The sequence below is a fragment of the Dermacentor andersoni genome, chromosome 9, assembly GCF_023375885.2.
Source record: "Dermacentor andersoni chromosome 9, qqDerAnde1_hic_scaffold, whole genome shotgun sequence".
Classification (NCBI taxonomy): Eukaryota; Metazoa; Arthropoda; class Arachnida; order Ixodida; family Ixodidae; genus Dermacentor; species Dermacentor andersoni.
Window position 1 is genome coordinate 6,501,650 of NC_092822.1, and position 25,543 is coordinate 6,527,192.

General features: G+C 47.5%; 1 protein-coding gene across 1 annotated transcript in view; it reads right to left on the minus strand.

Moving 5' to 3' along the window:
* Positions 1 to 540: 540 nt before the first annotated feature.
* Positions 541 to 25,543, minus strand: part of LOC126526930 (transforming growth factor-beta-induced protein ig-h3-like) — a 62,297-nt gene continuing 37,294 nt past the window's right edge. The window contains exons 4-11 of the mRNA XM_050174636.3: positions 24,614 to 24,711; positions 23,769 to 23,923; positions 20,975 to 21,130; positions 10,765 to 11,056; positions 5,451 to 5,800; positions 2,540 to 2,809; positions 1,693 to 1,927; positions 541 to 992 (exon numbers count right to left, since the gene is read on the minus strand). Of these exons, the coding sequence (XP_050030593.1) occupies positions 730 to 992; positions 1,693 to 1,927; positions 2,540 to 2,809; positions 5,451 to 5,800; positions 10,765 to 11,056; positions 20,975 to 21,130; positions 23,769 to 23,923; positions 24,614 to 24,711 (1,819 nt within the window). The 3' untranslated portion in view covers positions 541 to 729. The remainder of the gene's footprint in view (positions 993 to 1,692; positions 1,928 to 2,539; positions 2,810 to 5,450; positions 5,801 to 10,764; positions 11,057 to 20,974; positions 21,131 to 23,768; positions 23,924 to 24,613; positions 24,712 to 25,543) is intronic.

Consider the following 25,543-nt stretch of genomic DNA (forward strand, 5'->3'; position numbering starts at 1 on the left):
ACTTTAGTTGATGGGCGCATATCCAATCGCACATACCCGTGACCCAAGTTGGCCCGACGATTGGTTTCGAATGCAGCTCCCTCATCACAGCAGCCCGATCTGCTCTCGCCTTTAGACCACGGACTACCGAAAGACACGAGATCGCGGGAAAACGGTTAGAGAAAGACCCCAATAGACGGACGGGCAGCTCACCAATGGTAATCGCATTAAAATACTTCGACATGCGTGATGTCATAGAGACGAGCCAGCACTGCGGTTTCGGCGCGAAGTGTGCCGGCTCTGCTGTGTGCCCGTAGTGGAACGCTGGCCTTCGGAAGCATCGGTGGGATCGCGAAATTATGCGCAAAGCTGTGTCTAATTAGATTCCCCCGCGTGCGCGTGTAGACCGGGCATGGTGCGAGTTCATACAAGGTTCCAGACTAGAGCGACGCCCTGACGCCCAGACTCGAGTAAGTACGTCGTCTAAACGCGGTACTGCTACCACAGTGCAGTCTTCCAGAATACCTGCAGAGGTAGAGAAAACAAAGTAAACCGTGTGTATGACAACAGTAACAAAAAAGGACGTTTATTCATAGAAGAAAAAAAAGCTACACTCGGTGGGAACCTCACACTGAGACCAGAAGATAAATAATGTGCGACCGCGCACGCGACAGTGCGCGCCGTCACACGGAGATTATCTGCGCTGCCAGCGCCCAGATTATCGAGCCACACAACTCCGTCCATCCACGCCTAGAGCGAGCGGAAGAACGGGTGCAAGTCGAAGCCAAAGTTGAAGCCGGCGTCCTCGTCGGCGGTGCGCATGCTCAGCACGCGCTCGACGTGGTGCACGAGGCCGTTGCGAGCGGCGCGGTCGGCGCGCGACACGCGGGCGCCGCCGAAGTAGACGTTGCCGCGCAGGCTGCGCTGGGTGGGCACCGCGGTGCCGTCCAGGTTGCGGTACTCGAGCCGGCTCAGGAACCCGCTGTGGCCGACGCCGCTCGTGCACGCCATCTCTGCGGGGACGCGGTTGGTCAAGCTCTTATCGTTTAGTTGCGGGCGGTCGCGATGCGCAATGTGCCGGCAAGTAGCCATCCGACTGTGTGCAGCAGCCGTCAATTCGTGTACAGATGTGTCCGTGCCGTGCAGATGACTGACATCAAAGCTCCGATATACACCCGTACCGGTATACACGTGTCGAGCATGGATTCGACTTTCTGGTGTTTGTGTAGAGGACACACTTTATGCCGTCCTTGGTCTTTAGTTTCGTCTGTTCATCAACATAACTTTAATCTGCGTGTAGGTTATCATGTTCGCAATCTTTAAGGTCAGTCTTAGAAACTGCTTCTCCTCTACAGTCCCTCCCCGAGTCTCCATTACTGGGGAAACCCTCCCCGTGTGTGGTCGTCGTCGTCGTACTTGCGCCCACAACCAACCCATCCACTTCTTCCTCATGCGCTTGTTTCATGGAATTTCTTCTGTCCGCTGTACTTAGTTTTAGCTAAGATTATATAACCATTAACAAACTCTGTTGGGGAAAACCTAATGTACTCGCGATGAAATAGTAATGTCAGCTTACGTAATGTAATCTTTTTATGGGTACTTCTGTTCCTACACATATCGGTTCCTAATGTGCCTACGACAACCAAACTGATAGGCCTCAGATATATTAATGTGCGTGCAACAAGTGTGAGTATCCGAGGCCGCATATCTCACCGGGCAGGACGTGCTGCTTGACTAAGGCCTGGACCTGTTCGGGCTGCAGAGAATCCAGGGTTCCCCGGGGCAGCCGGGCGAATGCACTGTCCGTCGGCGCCAACACCGTGAAGGGACCAGCGTTGGACCGGAGCTGCTCGGACAGGCCGGACTCGCGGACAAGCCGCGCGAATGTGCTCAGCTCACGGTCAGACTCGATCACCTCCAGCACGTTGCCGGCGGGCGGAGTCAACACCTGAGGTCGGCACAGATGAGGAAAGCGAGGAGGTCAGAATTATTTGATGACGTCACCGAAAGAATGTGCTTTACTGTTGCGCGACCGCATCGCGTGGCTGTGATGGCGTGTGAATTGCGTCGATGCATTGTTCGTGACATTTCGGCTGAAGTAGATGAGTGCCGATCGTGCGGGTACAACGAGCAAAAAAAATATTGGTTGTGAGAATTGTCGCTTCGGCGCCCTGCTATGCAGACGCATCTCGAAGATGGAAAAGAGAGAAGGGGCTGTCACAAGTGCCAACTCATACGCGTGCGCACAAAAGCGGAAATGGGAAGAGAGAGAAGAACGGGGAATGGCAGGGAGGTTAACCAGATGGGAAATCCTGTTTGCTACCCTACGCTGGGGAGAGAGGCCGCAACCGGGCGCCAATTTGGTGCCGACGAAAAGGTTTCTTCCGCAAGTTCTAAGCGGCGTAAGAGCAACTCAGTTTCACTTGTTTCAATTTTAAACACTTTAAGGCACTTGAATATGCACACGTCGCCCAACCCTTGGTCGAACGTGCGCAGTCTCCCAAAGGAAACCGCAGCCAGAACCAACGGTCGAGGCAGAATGCACTAAGCGCCAGCAGACCTTGTCGATGACGTAGACGGCTCCCCCGCAGACGGGGCTCGAGGCGCTGAGCAAGCGGGCGCACTGCGCCGTCACGGTGGGCCGCTCGAAGGAGAAGAGGCGCGGGAAGATGTTGACGCGGATGGGCCGCTCTTCGCCCAGCGCAGTGGCCACGAGCAGGTTGTTGAAGAAGCCCCGAGGAGACAGCATCTGGCCCGGCACGGTGTGGTAGCGAAGAGTCTCGGCCAGCCGCTCGCTCTTCTTCAGGTCCTCCCACTCGGACAGCGAGATCTGCAGCACGGCAACGTTTGGCTCGGCACGGTAAGCAAGGGCCGTCGCTCGAGGCGCGCGTCGCATTCACTGCACCCCCACGGACTGGTTGCATAGCACCAAAGCAGAGTTTGAACGCTCCACGTAAAGAAAAAATGTTGCGCCTAACCAAGGGACAGGCAAATGACACATCATTTCATTTGCTCTCGACGAGTACATTTACCCATCCTGCATGCGCTCATTACTCAGTTTACCACTTGGAATCATTTTTTATTTTTCTCTTAGCCTATGCGTCTGAGCATTTCTTTCAGTTAAGACCTTCCTTTTCGTTTCTCGCCTGCCTGCTGTAGAAATACACCCGATTCCGCCCTAATGCGGTGTAATGAATGGTTCCGTCAAGACCGTTTAGCAGTTTGCATTCCTATATTATCGTAACCTGGAAGCTCCAGACATGATAATCATCATCATCAGCCTGGATACGCCCACTGCAGGACAAAGGCCTCTCCCATACTTCTCCAACTACCACGGTCATGTGCTAATTGTGGCCGTGTTATCCCTGCAAGCTTCTTAATCTCATCCGCCCACCTAACTTTGTGCCGCCCCTTGCTACGCTTCCCAGCTCTTGGAATCCAGTCCGTAACCCTTAATGACCCTCTGTTATATTCCCTCCTCATTACATGCCCTGCCCATGCCCATTTCTTTTTCTTCACTTCAACCAAGATGTCATTAACTAGCGTTTGTTCCCTAACCCAATCTGATCTCTTCTTATCCCCTTAACGTTACACCAATCATTATTTTTCCATAGCTCGTTGCGTCGTCCTCAATTTAAGCAGAACCCTTTTCGTAAGCAGTCAGGTTTCTGCCCCGTACGTGAGTACTGGTAAGACACAGCTGTTATACACTTTTCTCTTGAGGGATAATGGCAACTTGCTGTTGATCATCTAAGAATGCCTGCCAAACGCACCCCAGCCCATTCTTATTCTTCTGATTATTTCAGTCTCATGATCCGGATCCGCGGTCGCTACCTGCCCTAAGCAGATGGGACCCTTACCACTTCTAGTGCCTCGCTACCTATTGTAAATTGCTGTTCTCTTCAGAGACTGTTAAAGATTACTTTAGTTTTCTGGATTTTAATTTTTAGACCCACCCTTCTGCTTACCCTGTCCAGGTCAGTGAGCATTCCAATTTGTCCCCTGAGTTACTAAGCAAGGCAATATCATCGACGAATCGCAAGTTACTAAGGTATTCTCCATTAACTCTTATCCCTAATTGTTCCCAATCCAGGTCTCTGAATATCTCCTGTAAACACGCTGTGAACAGCATTGAAGAGATCGCATCTCCCTGCCTGACGCCCTTCTTTATTGGGATTTTGTTGCTTTCTTTATGGGGGACTACGGTGGATGTGGAGCCGCTATAGATATCTTCCAGTATTTTTACATACGGCTCGTCTACACCCTGATTCCGCAATGCCTCCATGATTGTTGAGGTTTCGACTGAATCAAACGCTTTCTCGTAATCAATGAAAGCTATATATAAAGGTTGGTTATATTCCGCACATTTCTCTATCACCTGATTGATAGTGTGAATATGGTCTATTGTTGAGTAGCCTTTACGGAATCCTGCCTGGTCCTTTGCTTGACAGAAGTCTAAGGTGTTCCTGATACTATTTGCGATTACCTTAGTAAATACTTTGTAGGCAACGGACAGTAAGCTGATCGGTCTATAATTTTTCAAGTCTTTGGCGTCCCCTTTCTTATGGATTAGGATTATATTAGCGTTTTTCCGAGATTCCGGTACGCTCGAAGTCCTGAGGCATTGCGTATACAGGGTGGCCAGTTTCTCTAGAACAATCTGCCCACCATCCTTCAACAAATCTGCTGTTACCTGATCCTCCCCAGCTGCCTTCCCCCTTTGCATAGCTCCCAAGGCTTTCTTTACTTCTTCCTGCGTTTACTTCTGGGATGTGAAATTCCTCTAGACTATTCTCTCTTCCATTATCGTCGTGGGTGCCACTGGTACTCTATATATCTCTATAGAACTCCTCAGCCACTTGAACTATCTCATCCATATTGGTAGTGATATTGCCGGCTTTGTCTCTTAACGCATACATCTGATTCTTGCCTATTCCTAGTTTCTTCACTGCATTTAGGCTTCCTCCGTTCCTGGGAGCATGCTCAATTCTATCCATATTGTACTTGCTTATGTCAACTATCTTAGGCTTGTTGATTAACTTGTAAAGTTCTGTCAGTTATATTCTAGCTGTAGGGTTAGAGGCTTTCAAAATCACAGGCACACATTTATAGTTAAGACATATTATAGTGACAGGCACACATTTATAGTTAAGAAGTGTTACGGAATATAACTTTTCAGGTCTACACCATTCCATCTCATGACAGCAATAGTCCAACAGTAGCACAAGTGGACTGTGCTAAAGCTGAAGAAAAAGAAGATCATCGGAAGAACAACGGATGGCGGGGGTGGGGAGATGGAAGAGAAAAATAAACAAGTTCGTAACAGCGACATGGCGCTTGCTTCATCTATTAGCCCGATTCTTGGCCTTTCCCCGTTAGCGCGTACGAGCCTTAAATGAGGAACATCCATGATTATCACCATTTATTATGCGCGGGCATGTTGCATATTTCGACACAGCCGACCTGCTTACCTCCTTCAGGGCCTCCTCAGATGGCGCGAAGAAGGTGAAGTTATCGAGCGCCTCGAACGACTCGGTCAGGTTGGCCGCCTCGATGAGGTGGACGAGGTCACTCATCTTGGCGTCTCGCAGCGTCTGCACGAGCGGCTTGCTGTCCTGAGACATGAGGATGTGGTCAAGCACGTGCAGCACTCCATTGGTGGCCATCAGGTCGCGCGCGGACAGCGGGCTGCCGTCGGCCAGCAGGCGGTCGCCGTCGCGGGTCAGCGTCACCGGGTCGCCGTTCGCGTTGCGCACCCGCGCCGATGCGGGCACGGCTGTGGTGCAGATCACGTGGTTCAGCAAGTGGCCTCGAAGCAGCTCTGCGGGCATCGGTTGAGATGGCAACGCGAGCAAGGTTAATGGCGTACAATGTGATCGTAATGCGAGAAACTGCTAACAAATTACTGAGCGCAGGATGTATCGGAACCTTGCCTGACAAAACTATACTGGTCAACGAAGAAAGAATACTTCACGCCCCCCTACGTCTTCACATCTACACTTTACGTCTCCCACTATGGCGTGCCTCATAATCGGGGGAGTATGGTAGCGCGATTCAAAGACAGGACAAGAGAAGACACAAAGGGACGCACACAGCGCTTCACCGTCTTTGAATCGCGCTACCATACTCCCCTTGAAGATGCATTACCAACAAGCCCACATTGCAACCCTCATAATCGGATCGTGGTTTTGGCACGAAAAACCGCGGAACTGAATACCGAACTGCGTTCAATTCTTCGTGCCGTGCACTCAACAAGTTAGTGACAGCACCGAGAATCCAAAATTGGAGGACGCATAGGTTTCACCTTTACGAGTATAAAGCGATGCCATTCAAAGATCCCAGAGTGTTTCTCGCGCTGGCCGGCAACTGCAGCTTATGTGACCCTAAAGTTGCCGGGAAACCTTGGCGGCGAACGCTATGCACGAAGGCGTGGCAGTTTGGGCGAGTTGGTATGTCATGACTTTTTAGGCTTGTAGCGCAGCTCGGAACGAGCAAGAAAGGAAGGGGCAATGAATAGGAACGGAGAACAATGTGAGCGCTAACTTCCATCTGATAGTTTATTTCGCGACTCAGAAGGCTATACTTATACACTCAGCGAATCATGTGAGTGTATAAGTATAGCCTTCTGAGTCACGAAATAAACCATCAGTTGGAAGTTAACGCTCACCCTGTCCTCCGTTCCTATTTATTACGCCTTCCACCTTCTTTTTCTCGTTTTGAGCTGCGCTACAAGCCTAAAAAATGCTATGCACGAAGGCGAACTTTCTGGTAGAAACGCCGCTTCTAGCGTGGGCCGCGATAGATGGATGGATGTTAGGAGCATCCCCTTTGGAACGGGGCGGTGAGTCACGTCACCAAGCTCTTGTTAATCTACTGCCGACTGTCCCACTTATGTCAAAAAAGAAAAAAAAAAAGGAAGAAAGAAAAGTAAACAAAAAACCACACTGACTTCCCATGACCAGAGTTTCCGCCTCCGTTGTTAGTCGTTTCCCTACTTTTCATTCACCAATCTTCCAGTCGCCTCTTACTAATCTCTATTGCTGACATGTTTACTTTCCCCTGCCTCTCGCTGAACCTAAGGGCTTCAATGAGGCCAGTGGTGCCTAAATCGACCGCTGGGCAGATATCTTCACATTCTAATAAAACATTATCCATCGTTTCCCTAGCTTTACCGCAGCAAGCACACGCTTCTTCCTTCTCATATCTCGCTTTATAAGTGCGTGTTCTACAGCATCCCGATCTCGCTTCTAAGAGCAATGAGCTTCCCTTTCAGTTATCAGAATTTCTTTTCTTTCCTGATTTCGTTTCTTCCTCTTGAGTAGTTAGTTACTCATGGCAGGTTTCTTTTCTATTGCCGCCACCCATGAGATTATTTCAGCCTCTCTGACTTTCCGCTTGACGTTTTTGTTGCTGTGTTGCCCACCCTACAGACCGCATACTTGCTGGTAAGCTTCTAAGTTCTTTTCCTCCACTGTGAATCAATGTCTTTCCTGTTCATATACCTCAACACTCTTCCAGCCCATTTACTTTCTTCCACATTCCTCAGTCGTTCCTCATAATCAATTTTATTGTGAGCTTCCCTCCCTTCAAAACTTGTCAAGTCCACATCACCCCGCACAGCTTCATTTGTAGCCTTCCCGCGGGCGCCCAATGGAAGGCGACCCATTGACCTTTGGTTCACATCGATTCCTGATTGTACCCCTGATTTAAAGCAAACAACCGCATTTCCAAAAGTAAGTCCTGGAACGATTACACCTTTCCACATACCCCGGAGCACCTCGTACTTATTGTATCCCCAAGGCGCTCTGTGTTTCATTATGGCCGCCATTTCTCTTCCACTGCACTGTTATTGTTTTTTCTTGTGTTTCCATATATCTATTGCGTTCGTTTATCCATATACCAAGGTATCTATATTCTTTTACCCGAGGTATTTCCTGGCCCTGTATTGCCACTCTCTGTTCACTGTTTTCATTGAATACCATAACACCTGATGTTTAACGCTAAATTTCAAACCTACATCCTCGCCTCCCTGTCCACAGACATTGTTCACAAAAAACCAGAAGTTGTAAATCACTTTGCTTTTTAGTTAGCAACACAATTTCGTCCCCATACACTAAACTTGGAAGCTGCTGCTCTACTACTGTACCCGCCTGTTTCTATGAGAGATTAAACCCGATATTACTTCCTTCCAGCGCCCTCTCCATCCTCACCATGTACATCATAAACACAACAGTGGGGATAAAGGGCACCCCTTCCTCAGTCCCTTGTTGATATTAACTTTCTCCTCGCCTTTCATCCCCTCCCATTCAACGCAAACGGTATTTTCTAGGTAAATCTCTCTCAAAAGCTGTGGACAATCGTCACCTAAGCCTTTCCCTTCCGGAATAACCCACAGAACGTTGCGGTCTACGTTTTCATACACCCCTGTAATGTCTAAAAAGGCCAAATATAACGGTCTGCTTCCTACTCTGGATATTTCAATACACTGAGTAGGAACAAATAAGTTATCATCCAGACGCCTGCCTATTCTGAAGTTCTTCCAAAATGCCATTATACTCTGCCCATGCTTGCAGCTTTAATTTGATTGCCTGCATTGCTGGCCTGTATATTACCGATGGTCAACGGTCTATACGAGTGAATTCTATCTTTTTCCCCCTTACCTTTATAAATTAAATTCATTATACTTTGTCGCCAACTGTCTGGTATTCGTCTATCTTTTAAAGTTTTTACTACTGTTTTCTCCAGAGCTTCCTTACTTTTCGGTCTTAGTTCAATAATCAGCCAAACGGGAACCTCGTCTAGCCCTGAGGTTGTGCGCTTAGGAATTTTCTCTTCGGCTTTCTTCCAGTTGAAATTTGCCAGCACGAGCTCCTTTTCCATCTCGTTCTCTTGCATGCTCTTTTGTTCTTCAAATACAACCTCGTCATTGGTTTAGAAAGATTCGGCTGTTATTTTTCGAATGCAATTTAATGCCGCTTTCCCTTTCAATTTGTTTCCATCTTCGTCTAAGATATGTTGTTGTATTGTTGTTGACTTCCTGCCTAATAATTTGATGTGGTTTCAAGATACTCTAGGTGCGGCCTTCTTTTTCTCACGTATTTTTGACAACCAACGTTCACTTTCACCTTTTATCTTTGCTTGCATCAGTATTTGAACCACATACTTTTTCTGCCGGTATATTTTCCATTTACTGGCTACTTCATCCTGCAGCAACTGCGCCTTCTTAGCCTACCTGTGCTCTCGGTATGCTTTCTGTCGTTCGGCGATCACTTCTCGTATCTCCCTGTTCCACAAGCTTTTCTGTTTCTTTTTTTCTTTTCCAACGAACACGTTTCTCTTTCAGTATTTCTGTCGTTATTACACTTAGACGCTCACTATATTCCCACTTTTTATTTGGCCATTTGCCAAGTTCTTGCTCGACTCTAGTGACTACATTAGCTATTTGTTCAGCGTTCAAATTTGGACTGGCCATTTTGCGCTCCTTGCTCTCTTTCCCAACTACATATCCCATTTTCAAAATGATGCGTTTATGGTCACTCCCTATGCTGCTACACCCTTCCTCATCCATGACCATTTCTCTCAACTTATCATGAATTCCTTCTGTCATCAGACAGTAATCAATGGTCGATTGCCGGTTTCCCACTTCCCACGTGATCTGCCCTTCACACTTAGGCCCTGTGTTCACGATAACGACGTTATACAAAGGTCTAGCATTGACTTCCCGTTGTTGTCGGTATAGCCATCTAGATCCTGTATGTGGACATTCATGTCACCTAATAGGATAATTTCGGCATCATTTCCAAAACGCTTAATACCAGCACTTAGGCATTCCACTCTCTGAATTCTTCTCTGTACAATTATTTCCGACAAATACGTTACGCCCAGCCAAGTTTTCTTTCCACTCATTGTACTTGATAACCTAAGAGGCTCTCGACATATTGAATTTATTCTTTTCCATTTGGCTTCCTAATGGATGAGCATTCCGACTCCCCCTCCCTTTCTTTCCGACTTAGTTCTGTTGCACCGGTCCCAAACATAACTTTCAATCACTGGCGGCTTCTCCTAGTCTCCAAGGTGCGTTTCTGTAACCGCATACACCCCTGTTTGTTCTTTATTTAACTGCTCCACAATGCGGCGTAGGCGATGCGGCGGAGACGAGCGCCATGTGGAAGTGTTGCAAGGGACCGGGCGCACCTCTTTAGGGCCTTTGAGATTTGCGCGCACCGACACGAGCAAATCTCAGAGGCCATGGCCACTCTAAGAATTTTAGAAACGCTGGAAGGTACGTTTGTGCTTGAGTTTCCGCGTAACAGAATCACGTTTTCTCGTATATTCAAATTACAATCCAACTCTATCATGTCTGTAGGATGTGTGCACGTCGTACTTTGCGATTTGTCTGACGTATTTTACTTTGAGAAATTCAATTAGGCGGGTAACTCCTTTGCGCGACATGGAGGGCCTGCATGGCTGGGTATGCGCGGTTCGGAATGATTTGTCGCCGAAACGACCAGCAGAGTAACAGGGGCAGCAGTCGCAGTGAGCCTGCGACTGTTTTGCGGTAAGTCTGCGAACCTTACGAGGTCACAGCACCGATGCAAGCGTGCGCACCTGGGTGCACGCACAGGCCGGGACTAATGCTCTGAATATCGACGACGACAGCCGACAACACTGTCGAATGGCGGGGGATGGCATAACAGTCACCGAAAATTGCGCGCGACTGGAGCGCGTACACTGATCGTCTTTGGTCAATGGAGCAGACGGACGAAGGTGTCGAGAAGTACTCACTGCCGATGCAGGCGTCGCCACTCTTCCACTTGGCGAGCGTGTCCTTGTGCACTCTGGCGAAGGCTTCGTCGCTGGGTGCCAACAGGGTGTAGTGGCCGTGCGCGTCCTTCAGAGCCTCCTCGAGATCGGCCATGGGCAGCAGTGAGCGCAGCGTGCTGAAGCGAGGGTCCTCGGCCACCACCTGGTAGAGGGTCCGGTTGGGCGAGGGCAGCGTCTCGTCCACCACGTGCACCACGCCGTTGGTCGCCGCGTTGTTGGCCGACACGATGGGCACGCAGTTGGCCGTCAGCAGCTGCGCAGTGCGTCAAAAGCCCGATGAATCACGCAGCTAAACCTGAAGGCTGTAGTCACGGTTACTAAGCGCGTTTCTCGATGCTGTATGTATATCAGCCCCGTGCACAACAAGAAGTTTCGTAAAGCGCGAAGAGAAATACCTCGAGCGTTTCTTGTCACAAGCATGCTAAGTCTGCAAATAAGGGGTGCATCCTTGTACGACTATAGCGTGCATGCTCAAGGCACCAAGTATTTGAGATTTTTCATTGTTTCGACATTGTGAAAACTTGTGGGCACATGTGACAAGACCGGGCAGAAAGTAAAACGGTTCTTTGATGTACAGCGCAGCATGTGACATTTATCTACCAGTAACATCTTAATGTTTTATCTGCCAGTAACAAAAATGGCGCCTGCCAATTTCGAGAACGCCGGAATGCCACGCTGAAATATAGCGCATATTTCTGAAGACAATCACATCGACGAGCGCGCTACAAAACACTTCCACCGACTGGCTACAGCGCAAACTAAAGATGTCCTCAGGGCTGCAGCAGCCCACACGCTGGCAGACAGCTTATGCATGAAAGACGCTTGGCATATTTCTACACCAAAGACGCATAAGGCCCGCGGGCGTTCGATCAGTAGAAAAAATGCGGCACAACCCATCTCATGATTAATGTCGACGATAATGTGTTTAGCATTGAACCAATATAGCAACAGCGTATTGCCACCATCGAAGCGAGTCACGTAGGAGGCGTGTACTCCAGCAGGATTTCGTGCTTCCACAATGCTGATTATTACCTGTGGCTTCCCTTTGAAACGGGGCGGCGAGAAATACTCACCTAGCCTGCTTGGGTTGCTCAGGTATGCTATACATGTTTTTCAGTGTAGCATGTTAGTATACATGCTCTTTAATCTTTTTTCTTTTCTTCCTCAAAACTGCTCTATCTACCTTGTACCGCTACATATGCCTGTAACAGATCCGATTGTATCAACCTCTTCCCTGCTTTTTTTTTTTCACCAATCCTCAAACGTCTTGCGCTTATCTCTTCTACTGCCCGTTTTATGCTTCCGTCCACTTTAAATCCAAGCGCTTCTGGAAAGTGCACGTTAGCTACGGGCCTCACTGGGTGAATCCCTTCGCATTCCATAAGGAGGTGCCGAGTGGTCTCCGGATGTTTGCTGCAGCATACACATGCCTCATCTTGTTGCGAATATTTGCTCCGATACGGATTTGTCCTTAGACAAGCAGCTCGATCCTCACATAGCAAGGCATTGCTCTTTGTGTTATCATACGAATATTTTTCTTCTAATTTCTTTGTCCATTCCTGTAGTTCTCCACGGTATATTTTTTTTTTTCATTCTTCCCATCCACTTAACTGTCTCCGTTTCTCTCATTTCTTTTTGATGACTCCTGGCTTTCAATTCACACGTTCAATAAAGTGGAAAGTTGGGCTAGTTGGTGATGCCTGTAACAGATGATATGAGGTATGATGTAACAGCAAGGTATGATGATCACACGTTCAAGTACCCTGTACTTTGTTGACAACTTTATTGACCTCTTCCTCCGTTCTGTGTCCGCACCTTTGAGGTAGATATTTATGAAGTTTAGTCGCCTATTTACTTCGATCCTTGCTCCTGGGTCTTTTTTTCGAAACTAATTTTCCTCTGCGCTCCTCTGACTTCATAACCCATGTCACATTGCACTGCCTAATTTGTGGTTTTTCCGTGGGAAGCCAACCGACCAACCGATCTTTGGTTAACTGACAACCCCGGCAAAATATCCGATTTTAAGCCCAAAATGGTATTTGCGAGCGTTAGCGTTGGCACCGTTAATCTTTTCCAGATTCCACGCACCACCTCAACTTTAATGTGGCTCCAAAGTACTCTATGTTTAATTATTGCTGCACTCCGCTTCCCCTTTATTTTAAGATAATATTGATGGGTTGTTGAGTTATTTTTTCCTTCGTTTATGTATACGCCGAGGTATTTAAATTGCTTGATTATGGATATGAATGGCTGTTGAAATAACACCATGTAATTACTCGTCTCTCCATAATTCCGATCATAATTGCAGATTTATCTGTGCTAAACTTAAGACCTAGATTTGTCGATGCGTTGCCACACCTATTCGCAAGTCTCTGTTGCATTGTCCGCTAGTAGCACTCTGTCGTCCGCATACATCAGTGCATGCACCTTCTGTTGCACGATTTGTCCATTACACATGCATGACAAATCAAACCCTAATTTACTGTTTTCCAGTCGTCTTTCTATGCCCTTAACATAAAGCATGACCAACAATGGAGACAGAGACATCCTTGCTTCAATTCTTGGTGAACTTTCGTTCCATTTTCGGCCTTCCCGTACAAATTGTGCATGGTCGTCTCTATATATCTCCCTCAGCAGCTCCACGAGATCGTCATCTATGCCTTCGTGCTTGAGAATATCCCGTAATAATTCCCTGTCTACGTTGTCGTGGACTCCTTTAATATTCAGAAACGCTATTCATGAGGTCTATTCTGACCTACCCAAATCTATATGCCTCGAGTTAACACAAACGTACCATTTAACCGTCTATTTGGTCTGAACGCGTTCTGTACTTCCCCCAGTACATTTTTCTCCTTCCACTTCAACAGTTGAAATTTTGTGGCCTACATTGGCATTTTATATATCACCGACATTACCGTAACTGGCCTGTACGAGCTCGTCCTATCCTTATCGCCTTTGTAGATGAGGCTCACCTTACTCTCACGTCATCCAACCGCATTTTTCTTCGTTTTAATCACTTGCTCAACGGCATTAGTGAACAGTGCCTCGCTATTTAGACCGAGGTTTTTGATTCGCTGTACTAGGAATTCCACGGGGTCCTGCGGCCGTGTGTTTAAGGACTTTTAATTTCTCCGGCTTCTCTGTTGTTGCTGCATCTGTGTGAGCCTGAACGACGATTTCTTTGGTGCCGAAGTTATCCCTAATAACCTCTCTGATGTACCGCAGTGCATCGTCTGCATATTGCAATTTCTTGCATATTTCAGTTGGACTTCACCTTTTACTTTCGCGATTTTTCTTATTTCTTGTGTAACTGTGCTGTATCTTATTTAATTCAGCAATAAGTGCCGTTTTATAGCATGTGTTGCTTATCTTTAGAAAAGCCACTTGTGCCAACTATATTTAGTCTTTAACTTAAAGATTGTATTTTATCAAACGTTTATGCACTCGCGTTTCAAACTTGGTTCAGCCCTCAAACATTAATATAGGGTCCTACAAACTGTGCTTCAATATTTTTTTAATGTGCCCGGCAAAAATTTCGGTTGATCAATTAATCTATTAAAAACCCTGGCTCGAAAGTGTTTATTCGCTTAAATACTAAAATGATCAACGATTAATCGTTAGTCGAATAAAGAAATTAATCGCCCATCCCTACATAGTTTTTTTCGACGACGATACCGTCTTCATCCCTTATAGCCATTCTCGTATTTTTAGTTTGACCTCCAAGTGCTCTTATATGGTTCCAGAATCTCTTTGGTGCGCTTTTATCTCTTTTGCATATATGTCATGCACCCAACGTTCACTTGCGCATTTAATTTTCTCTTGCACGAGCTCACTAGCCGGCCTTTCGTTTTCTCGGTATTTGTTCCATCTAAGGAGCACCTCTTCTTCGTGTAATCCCAACTTTTTAGCTTCCCGATGATCCCTAGACGCCTGCTTACGCTCTTCCATAACGGGATTTAGTTCCTTGTTCCACCACTTGCGTGGTTTCCTCTTTCCAATCCAAAAACCTGTACCAACAACCTGTGCTCTGTGTTCTGCTTCGTTCTTTGATATTTGTAGTCTCTCTTTCTTCCCGCTTTCCTCTCCTCCTTCCTATCTTCCACTTCCATTTCTGTGTTTTTGTCCCCTCCTTTCTGAAGAGTAGGCAGGCGTTGTACACCTTACGGTGGCAGTTGCCAGCCTGTTCCTCGCTTTCTCTTTATTGTCACATGTGTATATGTTTTCAAAACAAATAATAATACAATTTTTTGGGCATGTCTGTCTTATCTCGTACTTCGTAACGTCTACCAGTTACTTGTATTCGCCGACTGCTGTAGGAAACTCCTCCATTTTCTTCTGTGTACATGCGATCTCTGTTATTTGCTTTTCATTCATCTTTAGAAATTCCCATACTATTGTTTCGTGTTTTGCGTTAGTATATCTTCCAAATTTTAAGGTTAAACGTTTTGATCGCTACTCGGGCTATCTTTTCCATGTCCATCTATCATCATTTGGTCGGGTCGTTCGTAGACCGTTTCTGACACTAAGACGTAATTGGCACGTGATGATCTATTTCCACATTGCCATGTTATCTATCCATGACGATGAGCAAAACGTGAACAAGTTGAATGCAGGAGCCAACGTTTCGACAAGTGGACTTGTCTTCTTCAAGGCGACGTACGCTTTCCTCGCCACAGTATATATAGGCGGGGTTCTTCTAAAGGGGAGAGGGTGCAAGGCGGGAGGGTGCGGAAACGAGGGAAGGTGTCTTAGCGTGTCGAATTGAGAGTAAAGGAACGTGAAGTAATAAAACGAAGGACATCGACCGACAGAAGTGCTAAAGACGTTGCGGCTTCGCTACGGAAGCCTTGTTCACAATGGGATGACGGAAGGTTCACGGAAGCTTATGTATACTTCAGAACATGACGTAAGCAGCGCGTGTATGACGGGGGGAGGGTTCCCTCAGTTCCCTCAAAAGACTCCCTTTTTTAGACGCACTTGTCACCAGACGCGATGGACGGCTCTCGTTCAGCGTATACCGTAAGGACACACACACTGGCCGCTACCTGAACTTTCAATCGGTTCATCCAGACGCTCACAAAAGGTCGGTTGCTGCCTCACTGCTCAACCGTACGAACCGCATTTGCACCACAGCAGAAAGTCGTTCCACTGACTTGGACCACGTGCGAGGTGATCTCTCGGCAAGCAGCTATCCCACATCCTTTTTGAGTGGTGTGGAACGCCGTCTGTACAATCCATCTCGTCCGGCTAATCCCCGACCAAGAAAGCGTGCTGCCATACCTTACGTTCCAGGGATAAGCGAAACCTTGTCTCGCATTCTACGCAGGTATGACGTTGAGGTGGCGCACGTGCCCGTGTGTAAGCTGAGGCAAGCACTCGTTGGCGGTAAGGACAGGCTTCCGAGAGAAGCCTGTCCTGTATTATTCCTGTATTATTCCGAGAGAAGCCTGTATTATAAATATGTCATCAATGTAACGAAGATAGGTGTGGGGTTTTAAAGTGTAGGATTTCAGCAGGTCTGCTTCAAGCTGTCCCATGAAAATGTTCGCATACGTGGGAGCGAATGGAAATTTGATGGATAGTGACCCATGCTAGTGCCGAAAATTTGCAGGTAGTGTATTGAATCGAATTCGAAATAGTTGAGCGTAAGAACTAACCTAAGGAACGATAAGTAAACTTCAGAAGCGTGCGCTTGGGGATTGATTGCGAGGGATCTAGAAACGACTTCAATTCCTTCAGTCATGGGAATGTTGGTGTAAAGGTCAGAAACATCCAAAGTCACTAGAATAGCTCGGTCGAAAATGATTTGGTTGGCGTTCATGTCGTCGATAATTCGAAGGAAGTGCGGCGTGTCTTGAACGAAAGATGGGAGGGTGGTGGATATGTTTGACAGGTGGTGATTTAAGAATTTAGATAGTGACTCGGTAGGTGTGTTATTGGACACAATAGGCCGACCTGGGACCTGAGAATAAGTGTCATGGCTCTATCCATGACACTTATTCTCTCTCTTAACTACTATAGGGTACTATGAAGTTCTTTTCGTCGCACAGATCCAGCACTACAGAACCATTGTGATCCGTATGTACGTCTGAATCCTCCGTGTGCGCATTCATATCTCCTAATATCACGTGGCCCGGTTTCTTGAACTCACTAATATCGCTTCTAATGCAATCAACGAATTCTTTTTTTAGAAGGCAGCTCCTAGGCGCAGCTGAGCGAACGAGCGCAGCGAAGGATGAAAAAGTGAACGCGCTGCGGGCGACGAAAGACGTCTGCGCATCGGCGGCGCCTGCCGAGCGGGGGAACGTTAAAAAAGAAGAACCAGAAAGCTCGCCTTCTCACATAGCGTTCGCCGTTAAAGATTAATAAGTTTCCAAATGTTCTTACACTGATATCCGCCCATTCACCACATATTGCTCGTGTGACAGAAACATGGTTGCATGATAACATATATGACTGCGAAATAACACCTCCAGGTTTTAGTTGTTAAAACTTATAGACGTGATGGAAGAGGAGGTGGCGTTGCATTATTTTTGCAGTCTGACCTTAATCTGACCTTAAATTTTCGGTACTCCCCAGCCCACCTCATGCCGAATCAGTTTGGTGTAAGGTTGTTTTCGGAAGCATTTCTGTAGTATTCGGCGTTACCTACCGCCTGCCGTCATCGAACATAGCTTAGCTGCTCGCTTTAACGACATTCATGCACGAGCGTATCTCGTCTTCTTCAAGAGTGATCTGTCTTGGCGATTTTAACGCCCGCAGTATTTTGTGGCCATCTTTATCGCTCACTGGCTATGATGTGCAAATAAGCAAAGCGCTGTTAAATTTTTCACTATAATTTGGTTTAAAGCAAATTGTTGAAGAGAACACAAGACGTGCTGCAGTTTTAGATTTAGTTTTTTTTAGTCCCCGCCTTTTATATAATGCTTTCGAATGTGAAGTTACAGATGGTATTACAGACCACGAGGCCGTTCTTGTATCTGTTTCCGTTCCGGTTCGTAACAATCCTTTTGTTTATTCTACTTTCCCCGATTTTTCACACGTCAACGACGCGCCTATCATTGATCTCCTAAGTGATTGTTCTGATGATTTCGAACGCCTCAGCGAGTCTAATGGTGTGAATTTTTCGGTGGCTTCGTTTGAAAAGATTCTGGCAAGCTGCATCCAGCGCTTCGTCCCTCTGAAAGCAAAAAAGAAAAATCCTAATATTCCCAGGGTTTCGCGTGACATACTTCACCTGTCGCGCCGCGTTACTAGGTTCAGGCGCTTAAAACGAAACGGTGACTACCTTAAAGTAGCCGAAACTAACGTAGCCAAGACGGAACTTCGCCTGAAAATTAATTCATCAAAGGACTTGTACTACAGGGTTACGCTAAAAGATCTAATTAAAAGTTTCAATCGGTAGTGACAACTGATAACTCAGACTTACCTACCTCCATTCATGACTCACATTATTCAATTGGCGATATTACCATGTCTCTTGAAGGTGTTCTGAATTTAATTTTGCGCTTAGCAAATAAAAAAAATCATGTGGCCCTGATGGCATTAGCAACGCTTTTCTTGTTAGATATTATGCTTGGACTAGTCGGTATCTGATTAATTTTTCAAAAGTATCTACCTCTAGAGTTCCTTTAGTTTGGAAATGGGCAAAAATTCTCACGCATAAATCCGGCAACAAGCAGTGACCATTACACTATCGTCCGATTTCATTAACGTCTCAATCATGTGAACTTCTTGAACATATAATTTTTAAGCTTATTATGGAGTTTCTTGAAAATAATAACATTTTGAGTGATGCCCAGCTTAGTCTTCGTTGCGGGTTTAGTACAATAACTCAGCTCGTAGAATTCTCGCATGACATTTCACACGCCCTCGACACTGGAAATCAAATTCAGGACATTTTCATAGATTTTTCCAAGGCATTGTTACATACTCAAAAGCTTCTCCATAAATATACTTATCAACTCTTCCTGGATCGCTAGCTTCTTGCATAACCGTTCCCAGTATGTTTCGCATGGTTCCCCAAACTCGTCGGTAGTAAACGAGCCGTCCGGAGTGGCCCGGCTTGAAGTGCTGGGGCCACTTTGTTCTCATTGCATAGAAATTATTTTCCGAACCATGTATCCGCAAAAATCCCCCTTTGTGCAGACGATTGATTGTGTGCTGTATAACGTAACACGAATGTTGACCACCTTTCACTTAACAATAATTTGCATTATTTTGCAGGTGGTGCGACAAATCGCAAATGAATATAAACTTTGTAAGAACAGTCATTTTGTCTTTCAGTAAGCGCATTTCCATTTCTTTGTTTAATTACTCGTTTAATGGCTCTTCCCTTGAATGGGCGTCCGAATACAAGAACGTTGGCCTCAGCTCCACGCCTAACATGTCGAGGTCAAGGCATATTGAGCACACATGCAATAAAGCACTAAAGAAAATAGGATATCTAAATCGAGCATTGCGAAAAGCTCCAGGTGAAACAAAATTGTCAACATGTAAATCGCTCATCCGACCCATTCTCGAACCCTTATGAAGTATGTGACATTAACGCCCTCGAATCAGTTCAAAAGAAAGCAATCCGTTTCATATACCGCCGTTATGACTGGAACTTCTCACCCTCACCTCGCCTTGTTGCACTGGGTTCTACAACCTCTGTGCGAGCGGCGCGATCGTGAATGCCTTAAATTGTTGCATAATCTCATTAACACCCCACGCTACTGATTAAAGAACAGCTTTCTGTCTCCTGATAAATTGAAACCTACTAGGAATAGCCACAAATTCAACCTCGCACAATTTCAACCGCGTACTAACACATTTAAGTATAGCTTCTTTCCTTGTATAGTTGAAAAATGGAACCTACTATCAGGTGAAACTAGGTCGTTGCCTTTAGAGGAATTTTCGTATAAGTTAACTTGATTCATGCTGTGTATTATTAGTCGTATCTTATTTTGAAGAAAAAAAATCACGATTCCTACGGTGTAGAAGTTGATTTGTGCGGGAGAAATGTTTTGATGTCCTTTAGCCAGTGCACAAAACCCCCTCCTGCGATAGCCCAACTTAACGCCCCTCCATCCACGCGCCACCGCCGCTTTTTTAAGTAGCGACAACCTTTGTTGTGCGCCGCCTTTTCCCCTCACACCAAATCCGGTTCCGGCATTTCCGGTTTCAAAATTTCCGGTTCCGGCGTTTCCGCTTCCTGGAGTTGCGCTGCGGGAATTTTCGCTTTGACTGCCGATGGTGAGACGCCCGCGCGTGCTTAGCAGAACTGTGGCAGTCACCATGAGGAGAATGAAAAGGCGACAAGCTGTATGGAGGGGCTTTAGCCCAACTGGGCTGCAGCATGTACAAACGAATAAATTACGGTTGGAGTTAAGCTGCAGTTGCCGGGAAGCGGCAACTGTGTGACCGGGCTAGACAGTACAGCGCCGGTGCGAAGCCTCAATATATCGCGAAATGAAAACAGTTATAGAGCTGCGATCAAATTTCGCATTAGGAAGTATCGTAATCGCCGATTATTTTTTTTATGTCTTATCACTGCCTGTCCATAGGTAAGCTACTCCAAGCCAGGTCTTATTGCCTTGCTATGTGCCGCTAATTCATAAATGCTCCTTACATGCCTATGTTTACCTTTTGCCACTTCACACCTCGCCCAATTAGCGCGCCTTTTCCTTGACCCTGAAGAGCACACGGTGCCATCTATCGCCCCCGCCACGAAGCCTGCTCGCGGCTCCGAACTGCATGGCGAGCCGGTGCGTGCCAACGCTGAGAAAGGCGTCACGCGGACTCCTCTCTCGCACTTCTTTCCGGACACGCTGCGCCATCTGGTGGCGCTGCCGAGTAGTCCGCGCGCGGCCTCCGAGTACGAGAAGCGCGGTGCGTCGGTTCCTTCGAACGCTGAGAATTGTTTCCTCGCTTGCTGCACATTCAGCGGCACATACTCGGCGACCCAAATTGGTCCAGCCGCTGCTTTCGAGCCTGTTGCTTCAGAACAGCAGCGCGATGCGCTACCTAATCACGGACTACACTATGACCCCGTGTAGGCGGGAAAACGGTTTACACACATAGAGAGAAAGGGACAAAGAGACAGACCCCGGAAAGTGCGTGAAGTACTCTAAGAATGCTAAAGCATTGACGCATATCCACAGCAGCCACGCATAAGCAATGTGCGCACCTTGGCCGGGTTGTAGAACTCGTTGACGCGAATGCTCGATCGCCCGTCGACGGTCTGCAGAACCATTTCGTCGGTGAGGTCTCCCGTGCGCAGTACACCTTCCACAGTGTGAGCCCGAATGGCAGCCTGCCCATCGTGGGGACTGGACACCTCGTTCTGCAAAGAGAAGAGCGCCGTCAATCTTTCCGCAGTCGCCCGCCTGTAAATCTTGACTTTCCCTCAATTTGTGCGTTGCAGTAGACACGACCCGAGAGGAGCGCATAGTCTTGACACCACAAAATTTAGAAGGTATACAGCCACGACAGAAGCATTCGTATGCTTGAAAATCAAGCCACGGCTACGAAAAGACGCCGCTAGCCGTGGAAGACTAATTTATACCACTCAAGACTTAGTTTGCACCGAAATATGAATGCACTTTCGCGTTTACATTGTCAACATTGCGGTGATTGAGGCGTGAGCCGACGCCATTACGAGGGCATTCAGCTGTTCTTTCGTGCCTACGCCACTCCCCTCCAGTCGCGACGGTTGCCGGCGGTGGCGCTCCACTCGCGATTGCTCCCCATCCCGATATCTGTGGGCAGGAAGGCAAGCATCTAGGTATGAAATTTAGTGTCAGAAAATCAGGTGTTATGGTATTCAATGAAAACAGTGAACAGACAGTGGCAATACAGGGCCAGGAAATACCTGGGGTGAAATAAGATAGATACCTTGGTATATGGATAAACGAAGGCAATCGATATATGGAAACACAGGAAAAAACAATAATAAAGGGGAAGAGAAATTCAGCCATAATGAAGCACAGAGCGCTGTGGGTATACAATAGGTACGAGGTGCTCCGGGGTATGGGGAAAGGTCTAATGGTTCCAGGACTTACTTTTGGAAATGCGGTTGTTCGCTTTAAATCATGGGTACAATCAGGACTCGATAGCAACCAAAGGCCAGTGGTACTCCTCGCATTGGGCGCTCACGGGAAGACTACAAATGAAGTTGTACAGGGTGACATCGGCTGGACTAGTTTTGAAGTGAGGGAAGCTCGCAGTAAAATTGATTATGAAGAACGACTGAGAATATGGAAGAAAGTAAATGGGCTGGGGAGAGTGTTGATGTATCTGTACAGGAAAAACATTGATTCGCAGTGGAGGAAAAAAACTAGGAAGCTTACCAGCAAGTACGCGGCCTGTAGGATGAACAACACAGCAACAAAGAACGTAAAGCGGAAAGTCAGAGAGGCTGAAATAATCTCATGGGTGGCGGCAATGGAAAATCAACCTGACACGAGTAATTAAGAGGAAAAAACGAAATCAGGAAAGAAACCATTTATGATAACTCAAAGGGAAGCTCATTACTTTTCTAAGCGAGATCGGTATGCCTTAGAACACGCACCTATAAAGCGAGATATAAGAAGGAAGAAGCATGTGCTTGCTGCGGTAAAGCTAGGGAAACGATGGAGCATGTTTTATTAGAATGTGAAGACGTCTGCCCACCGGTCGATTTAGGCACCACTGGACTCCGTGAAACCCTTGGGTTCAGCGAGAGCAGTGGGAAAGTAAACATGTCCGCAACAGGGATTAGTAAGAGGCGATTGGAGGATTGGTGGGAAAAAAAGTAGGGAAACGACAAAAGAACGGAGACGTACAAAAGTAAAGTTCGTAATAGGGGGTCAGATAATTTGGTTGCGGGAGTTCATACGTTTATTTTATGCTTTTTTAACCTAGGTATATTAACAAGTATAGTAAGCAAGAGCTTGGCGGCGCAACCCACCGCCCCGTTCCAAAGGGGACGCTCGTAACATCCCTCCATCGCTTCAAGACTGCTCCGCGGTGGCTGCGTTCGCGGCGCCGCCGCGTTCGGCTGGCCACGGCGGAGCGCGGCTTCTCCGGGACGCATTTCTGCGATTGCTAGCAAGTGCAGCGGGCCGTGGCACTGGGTACGCGCATGCTTCTCGTCCGCCGACACCTTTGTGACTGGGCTTGAGCTTGCGCCTTTGCCCGTTCGGGGAGCGCGTACTTGGTGCTGATCCTTTCCGGACACCGAGCCGAAGAACGGGTGCCTATAGTGCTCGCGCGAAGTCGTACCACGCCGAGCCGAAAAAGATTGCCCGAGCTCTCGCGAGTTGGCCCACTGGTCATCGCGAAAGCAAGTAGCATAGCCGCCGGGGCTTTTCCTAGCGTCCCAGCTTGAGCCTGTGCTATCGCTGCGATAGGCGCCCGCCTGTATTTTCGCCCTCGGTGTGAGACACCTTTGGTTCCCGCGCCGCCCTGGGACCGGGCGTTTGTGCAGTGTTGGGTGCCGCCAGAGATGCCTCCGTCAACTCGGGGCAATACTGTTTCTCTTGCGTGCGTAGCAGCGTTCGGCAGCCCCTTGCGACACGACCACACGCGCAGCGGCGCGCTAGAGGCGACGGCTGACGCGGCCTTGTGGCTCGCTAAGTTCGAACCCGCGGTGGTCGGTACTCCTACGAGACGCCACAACATACGTCCGAAGAAGTATGTGTTCCCTGGGCAGCGAGCTATACATGAGCGCCGTACAACTGCGTACGTCGGAATCCGTTAATACTTTCGAGTTTGACTCGATTAAATTTAGTGCAAAAATGTGGAAATGATTCTAGTAAAAGGTGAGAGTTTCTGCATCGGTAAGCGTAAGAAAGGGCAAGTTGTAGTCATGACCCCTTTAGGGCAACAGTCTCCCTTCTGTTGTCGCGGCGGTCAGAGTGCATTGACGACACGCACGCTTTCTGCATATTCGGCGGTGGGACTTTATCCCTACGTCAGATCGCTCTAGTCGAAGCACTCACAGTGTGTTCGAAGTCCTTGACAGCGATGTTGGTGGGCACGAATACAGTGATGTTGGCCTTGTTCAGCTCATCGGTCATCTTAGACTCCTCGACAAGGTCAACAAACTTCGAGGCGCCGAGGTCCTTCATTGTCGTCACCAGGTCCTTGAGATTCACTGCGGCAAAAAAGTTGCAACGTCATAACACGTATGCATCACCACTATGATGTATTCGTCAGCTGCACTAAACGTTTCTGCTCGTACTACCACTATAGGCTACATTAATCAAAAGCATTTCTGCGGCTTTATTTCCGGTGTTCAGTGTCTTTTCGTGGTACAATACATTGTGCATCTTTGACAAGGTTGGTTGTGAATTACTCAGCTTTTCACAAGCGAAAACCGGCTACAGAGGAGATAGTGGACGATCAAAAAGATGCATCCAGGGCCTCGACCGCGCAGTTTCGTGTACGTCTTGGTGGTGACACCGATAACCATGGAGGAAGGAAAAAGTTAGGAGAGAGCATTACGTCACGCACATAGACGTCACGCAGCCAGCCTACGCTAGCGAACGCTCCGTGAAGCCCATACACTTATTCAGTGGTGGCCCAACACGTGACCTCTTGCATCATGATCACGAAGCAAGAATAGAGATTTTCTGAGACGTTTGGCTCCCGGTAGCTATGCCAGTAGTTTTATTCGGTGCGCGCTTATTCAGCTGCCCTGCCGTTGATCATCTGCGTGCGGGGCGGGAGCCAACCGCGCACTTTGACGTGCGGTCACGTGCTGGGCCACCAGGTTCAGTCGCGTTGCTCCCTCCGTGCCGAGAACAGCGGCGTCGCAAGATTCGTGGAAACGGACAGCGCGCACCTTGGATGCAGCCAGCGCGTCCATTGCGGCCCCGAGCGAACCCGTGGCAGCAAACGTATTTGTCCGTGATTGTCTTGCTCTCGTTCATCGTTCGAATCCTGCAGGGAAAAAAGAAAAAAAGGCACTCAGCTTAAGTGAACAACTGCGAGTGATTTATTGCGATGACATGGGAAATGTCGCGTCACAGGCTTCTCCGCAAACAACACATTCTTCAACGAGCAAAGGATGATAACATGAGGTGATATGAACGCACAAACAACCCGGCAATAAAGTACATTGCGTAAACATGCCTAAACAACAGTCAATATACAAAAAAACAGAACGAAAATCAATGTGTAACCTACATAGTATGCTGCGACAGAACAATAACGCACAAGGACATATAAAAGCGTTAATACATTGACACAATGTCAGTTTCAGTAAACGGAAGGTTATTAAAGCTTTAAAAGCCAAACGCTGTAATTATGAGATATCCCATGGCCCAAGCAACTTTTCTGCGTTCAAAAGACGATTATCGAGGGTCGTCAACGTTGCCTTCAACATCGTTGCTGTTCAATCGTAAAACAGCACCATAGAACATGTTCTGCACTCTCCCACGAAAGGCCACACGTGCGACAAGGCATAGCTGTGTATACGATTCAAAAAGCTATACACCTGCACTGTGTGTGTGCGCCACTCATGGCCAGCCAGCAGAGATCGGAAACAACTCCACATACGTATTACTGAAAGGCCTTTACGTGTACTAGCACATTTGAGACTGCTGTACTAGCACATGACGGGAATGGGGCGTTGACGAAATTTATTCTTCAACGTTTTTTCATTCTGCTGCCATCACTTTGTTTTTTTAGCGTTTTCAGGATACCGCGCTAGAGGGCGCAGACGGCAGCCTGCGATCGCGGTCACTGAGTGCGATCCACCGATCGCGACTGT